The following is a 6,638-nucleotide window of genomic DNA, read 5'->3' on the forward strand; positions in this document are numbered from 1 at the left end:
GGCAAAAAACTTACCTATTGTGGACCGGAGGAGTAGTTATCAAGTATTCTAAAAATAAAATTTGTCACCTTTTGCATATCAAGAGAAAAATAATTTATTTTTCCTGTTTTGCCATTAACATTAATTACTCATCCAAATTCATCAAGACTATACGCCAATATATTAGTATCATGGTAATTATGCATTTTATTTGGGCATTGCAAAGTCAAAAGTGGAGGGAGTACTAACTGGAGTATTTATTTCTTTCGAAATCTTCATTTGAAAATTTATGTTTTGAGATGTTTCTTTTTTCTCTTCTGAGAGTTCCATTTCTTGGAGAATGGTGTGTTTGGTGGTTCCTGTCTTTACACCTAAAAGAGGAGAGAGAGAAAGAAAAAGAAATGATTCAGAAAAACAAATATAAGAATGAGAGAGAAAGAGAGGGGAGGAAAAAGAAAAATGACAGCAAAAAAGCCAATGCAGTGCTCGGAAGAAAAAGAAAAGATATTACACTAAAAAGAAAGAAAAGATGGTCAAATTGGACCTCGAAGACTCCCTTATGCCATCATCAGCTTCGACTATCTTTATCGAAAATCTACCAATTTTCACTTTCTTCCATTTTGAACCATCCACCTTCCTCATTCCTCTCCTCCCATAATTTTTAATTTGGAATTAATTACCCCTAAATCCATCTTATAATGATTTAATTTATAAAATTTATATTATATCATTCAAAAGATACTTATAGGCAGGGGTGGAAGCTGAGGGGTGAAGGGGGTTCAACTTCCTTCATCGGAAGATTATAGTATGTAAATAGAATAAATATTTTTTATTTATATATAATTAAGTTGTTGAATCTCCTAGGCATAAGGAAATCTCTTCTTGAATGTCCTTAATTGAATTCATGGTTGTGCTATGGGTAATCCCCTCATACTAGGTAAGACTTGTAATCTTGTAAATAAGGTATGTAGATTATTTGATACAACATAGAAAGATAACCTGATTGTGTGAGAAATTTGTATCATATTCGCATGTATAAGTAAACTACCATTTACTATCGCATTCATGTGTTGGTATTATATTAAGAACAAAAAGATATCCAACGTACTTACATAGATTGGTGTAGCCATGCAACTTTAACTTGGGCTTCGATTTCAGCTTCGAATACGTCCATTTTACGAAATCTGACACACACGAGTGCGCATCCCTTCTCCCCCCCCCCCCCCGCCCACAACCCAACCTAATATTCTTTTTTATATTTTTGAAATAGCTTATGTCATATGCTCATTTATTTGTTATATTTAAAACTATTGATGGATTTTACCATCAAGACGTTTCTTCTATCTGGGGGTTGGGGGTGGGGATGGGGGTTGAGGGGGATGACAAGGTCACAAGGGAGAGGAGTGATGTTTGGCGATACTATTTCTTAAAATGACCAACTAACCCCTATTTTTGGGTTGATGTAAATTTTAATAGAGGTTATGTTCATATCTTGACAATGTAAACAATATTTACAAAATATTTAGATAAAAGGATTACAACAAATCTCTATGATCAGATAATATAAATAAATCTCTACGATAACTATTAAAGATAAGCTAGTAAAAATGATAACTAACTATTATATGCTAAGTAATACTATAGGTGTTACAAAAAATTTATATTATCAGTATATATAATTTAAATCCATCTTAATGTATAGATACTTAATCATTTCATTTCTTGCGACCTACGTTAGTTAAAAAGCATGTAATCCCATTAGAGCCATTATATAGCAAATAGATTGTTAATATATCTTCTATGATTCAAGAGTTAATCTCACAAAACATAGTAATAAAGATTTGGAACTATATTCTTCGTTAACAAATGACCTTGAGCTAGGAATAGTAAATTAGGGTCATATTAGTTTATAAAATGACTAAAGTAACCCCTTACATCGGTTCGATACAAAGAAAAATGTGTTCAATGAGTGTCCTTTTGACTTACTTATGCAACTTTGACCTTCCAAGTACAAAATTGGAATATTCAAAAGATATTAAAGGAATGACCATTTTTCCCATGTATAGCGACTCTTGGATTTTTTTTATTTTTTATTTTTTATTTTTTGAAAGGGAGACGTGACCCCTCCTTCACAGGTGAATTTCGAGATAAGAATAAGTTGTGGGGGTCAATATTGAGAGCATAAAAAATAAACGGAATATTCATTTTGTCTGGCTCCAAGTTGAAACCTATTTAGTTCATGTTATTCTTATCCAATGACGAGTTAACAAGCAAGCAATTTTGCCATGTGGGGCTTGTGTGGACCTTATGATGTTGGCCACGTAAGCAAATTAAGGGCCCTAAAATGATTTAGTCAAAGGTTTTTTAATGCATGCTTCAACGAGTTCATGCACTAAATTATATAATTCCTTTCACAATTGTGTATTAGTTATGTTGTCAAACAGTCTTTCCATTCTTGATATTATTTCAAGCAGGATAATTTAGTCCTGCTACGCTTTCATAGTTATATATACTTCTTAAAGAATAAAAATCAAATAAAACAATCAATTCCTTGATATCATGTGATGGTTTGAACGAGGGAGCATTTTTTTTTAGTAAAAAAAATGATATTTTAAAATGTGTTTGGATGATTTCCGACCAACCTTCACTGATTTTTGGCCAAATTAATATCTTAGGATATTTACTGAAAATTGAGAGAAAAAATTGTAAGTAGTTTCTGCAACTAACTATAAGATCGATGATTTTATGAGTAATTAAGGGTATATATGGAATTATATCATGTATTTTGTTGGTATTCGTTTCAAGGCATCCACGCACATATATCCTTATTCACATCTCTTGAAGCCTTAAAATTAAAGATGTTGTAAACATAGCTAAGAGAAACTATATCAAATTTGACAAACAAATATTCCATTATCGTTAGAATCCAACATTATATTCTGTTTTCTTGTAAAATATCGTTTTTTGCTTTTCTTTCTTTTACTACTCCACTATTTTTAATTTTGTTTTCCTTTAGTAGGGATTCTACTGTTTAAAGGGAGGCTAATTAATTTAGCTACGTGAAAAAGAACATCCCACCGCTGCCTTTATCCTCTCGAAGTTCGAGGAATTTTGCAGTATATAAAGCTCTGCAAACAACACCAAGAATCCACAACTTGTTTCTTAGATTTAAAATCTAGTCTTCTACTTCTCTTACTCCTGCAAACAACAACGTTATTATCTAAAGCCACTATCTTAATTAGCTCATTTTGTGTTCTATTTGTTTTATATTTCTTCCAAGGTCAGCCTTTCACCTTGTTAATTAACGCAACTTATTTCTTGACAAATTCTTCCTTCAACATTATTTGCATATCTTATATGGAGCGCATACACATGCAGTGATCATTTGTCTAATCCCTATTCACTCTTTCTTAATTTCCTTGTTTTTATTCTTAATGCTGTAGTTAGTGAGGGTTAAGGGCATAATTGTCTTTAAACTTTTGTTCTATATATCTTCGCTTAAATTATATCCAGAGAACTTTTTGCTTACAAACCTAATTTGACCGTGCAGTTGTCGTTTGAATTATTTTTTTTTTAGAATCTCTTATTGCCCACTATTCATTTTAGAATCAAAATGGAAACAGATATTCTCTTTCCATGTCCTTTTTCAACATTAGTGACAGTTGTTTTGTACATCCAAGAAAATGAATAAAGTCGAAGACTCTTTCTCTGTTTTACCTTTTTCTCTCCCCCTAAATTTTTATTAATTTAACCATTTTTATACTTTCAGGATATAATATAATTTGTTATAACAGACTTTTAGATTACTTTTCAGATCATTAATTCAATTCATTATCAATAATTAATTTAAGTTATGTTTCGGTGACATGAATTTTGATGATAGTGTAAATAACATTCTTTTCAACTTAAATTTTATTACCTAGAAAGCATCAAAAGAATGCTGCGTACATACAAAAATCATGGTTTTTTTTGGTTAATTTTTCCAAGTGCTCATAATTTGACCAGTGGTCTCAATAATATTTTATATGAATTTATAGGGAAAAAGGAGAAAATGAGCAGACCAGGAGACTGGAATTGCAGGTCATGCCAGCACTTGAACTTCCAAAGGAGAGACTCATGCCAAAGATGTGGAGAGCCACGTCACGGTCATGACTTTGGAAGCTGCTTTGGCGGAAGAGGAGGCGGCGGCTCCTCCGCTTTCGGCTTCAGTACCGGCCCTGATGTAAGGCCCGGCGACTGGTACTGCGCCGTAGGGAATTGTGGCGCACACAACTTTGCCAGCCGCTCAAGCTGCTTCAAGTGCGGTGCTTTTAAGGATGAATCCTCTGGTGGTGGTTGTGGTGGCGGCGGCTTTGACGCTGAACATATGATGTCGTCCCGCCCGAGAGGCTTTGGCTTCGGTAGTGCTAGTGGCGGCAGCCGCTCTGGATGGAAGTCCGGTGACTGGATTTGCACCAGGTAAATACAATCTTAAAGTTTCAGTAGAAAACAAAGGCAATACATTTAGCTGCCATAAGTTTCGCTATCTTGGTGCCTAAGTAAACCCCGTACGTATTATGGATATCTACGCTCAGTTATCTTTAAAAGACCTGATACTTTATAATACTATAAGTTTATATAATTAAACTCAAAAGTAAATAAATAAAACTTGTACTATTAGAGAAACAAAAAAAACAAAAAAAAAAACGTGTGTTCGTCTCAATTTCTGCTTTCTCTTCCTCCAGCCAAAAAAATAATACTAAAAGATCGTGATTGTTAGATTCAGTGACCAACTTTAAATAAAGTAGTTTCTATCTGGTTTGAAATTTTGAATAACACCCGGGCATAAGTAAGAACGATGGATGAAAGTACAGCTATTGGTCCAATTTAAAAACAATTAGCGTGCATGTTTAGAACAGCAAATATTTGAATTTTTAGGCTCATTTTTTCTTTAATTTGTAGCCCATTGTTATAAAAATATTTGAAATTATTAACAGGTTAGGGTGCAATGAGCACAACTTTGCCAGCAGGATGGAGTGTTTTAGATGCAATGCACCTAGGGACTTAGCTGGTAACAAGTCCTCGTTTTAATTCAACATTGATTCTCCATTTTTGGGTAATTAATCAAAATTCATTTCTTCCCTTGAATTTTAATAAAAAAATTACCCATTATATATTTTCTTTTATTAAGTAAATAATATTATATTTATTCAGGTGTTGCAGTCTAAGAGAGAATCAAGCTAGAAAGACGTGGAGAAGATGATATCTCGGAAGAAGATCTCTTTTTGCCCTATCAAATCCTACCTATTCTCTTCCTATTTTTCTTTTTTCCCTTTTCCTTTTGATATTTTGATATTTATATTATTCACTTGTAGGAATCTTTAGATGAATTATGATCTCAAAGAAAAAGAAAAAAAAATCATATCGACCGAGTGTAGCTGAATCTTTATTTCGCGAGCTTTATTAGGTATTAAATGTAGCCTTGTACTTCCAGCTGCTTTGTTTCAATCTACTTAGTATCAACGTGTGTTATTGAGAAAGAGCTAGCTTCTTCTTTTGCCATATATAAACTCTTTTTTGTCATTCCATTTCGATATTTCTATTAATCAAAATTAACGTAAATTAACCCTCCTCGACGCTTAAAAGAATGGAAAAGAAAGAAAGAAAGGAAGGAAGGAAGGAAAGAAGGAAGGAAGGAAGGAAGGAAGGAAGGAAGGAAGAAAGAAAGAAAGAAAAAAGAAATCAACCGATTATTTTTTTCCATTTCTTTGAGCTGTTTATGCAACTGAACATCCATGCCTACAATTAATTTGAACTGAAACGGTAAAAGCAAGCTAAAGTTACATGTACGTAATTACTTATGTTGGTTAAACTTATGCATTAGATAATTACTTTCTTATTTGGATTATGGAAAACCACATTTCAGCGTAAAGAATGCTCACTCCAATTCGGTTTACGCGAGGTAGTTTGACTCGGCTTAAGAAAAAAAGAAGATTTCTAAAATTTATAGTGTTAAACATGACAAAATATTTGTGTGGCAATAAAATTTGAAACTTGTTATCACAGTAATGTAATTTGCGGTGTATGGCTAGAAAGCTTCTCATTAAGCGTAAAAGGGGTATAATAAAAAATATAAATTTAAATTGTTTTCAAATATAAAAATATGTTATTATTTGTTAAACAGATTAATAAAAAAAGTATGTCACATAAATTGAAATGGAGGAAGTATAATTTATGATAATCATAAATCAAATAATCTCTTTAACGGAATGAAAGATAAGATTGATCTTGCTAGCTAAGACTTCATTTTCCTTCAACATCGGGGATAAGAGAAGAGCTAATGCTCTCACTATAGCACCAACTAAAAGCAAATTTTCAGTATCTCTCAGAGCAAAATGGATTTCATTGCTTTGGGCGATTCCTCTTCAAGCTCGGCCACTCTATTCATTTACTATTGAAAACTGTATTCGTAAAAATAGAGAGGATCTCTTGAATATGTGCATAAAGCACATGATAGTCGTAAAATTTAGAGCTAGTCACAATCGAGTATTAGCTTTAGTAGATCAACGTCTTGGCATCAGAACTTAATTTGTTGTTTACTAGATTAATTTGCCCATATTTATTAAGGACCTCACTCGAGTTTCTCATCTTCTATATGCAAATTTATTCATATTAAATTT

General features: G+C 32.7%; 1 protein-coding gene across 3 annotated transcripts; it reads left to right on the forward strand.

The window, feature by feature from the left end:
* The first annotated feature begins 3,110 nt into the window (after positions 1–3,110).
* On the forward strand, positions 3,111–5,498 carry LOC107812132 (RNA-binding protein involved in heterochromatin assembly dri1). Of its 3 annotated transcripts, none has more exons than XM_016637162.2 (4): positions 3,111–3,259; positions 4,017–4,437; positions 4,956–5,074; positions 5,173–5,498. In XM_016637162.2, the coding sequence occupies exons 2-3, from the start codon at positions 4,031–4,033 to the stop codon at positions 5,047–5,049; spliced, it is 501 nt and encodes a 166-aa protein (XP_016492648.1). In that variant the 5' UTR covers positions 3,111–3,259; positions 4,017–4,030; the 3' UTR covers positions 5,050–5,074; positions 5,173–5,498. The 3 variants fall into 3 exon arrangements, with proteins under 3 accessions (XP_016492648.1, XP_016492649.1, XP_016492650.1); XM_016637163.2 differs by having other exon boundaries at positions 5,182–5,498; XM_016637164.2 differs by having other exon boundaries at positions 4,956–5,029.
* The last annotated feature ends 1,140 nt before the right edge of the window (positions 5,499–6,638 follow it).

The sequence above is a fragment of the Nicotiana tabacum genome, chromosome 1 (assembly GCF_000715075.1).
Source record: "Nicotiana tabacum cultivar K326 chromosome 1, ASM71507v2, whole genome shotgun sequence".
NCBI lineage: Eukaryota > Viridiplantae > Streptophyta > Magnoliopsida > Solanales > Solanaceae > Nicotiana > Nicotiana tabacum.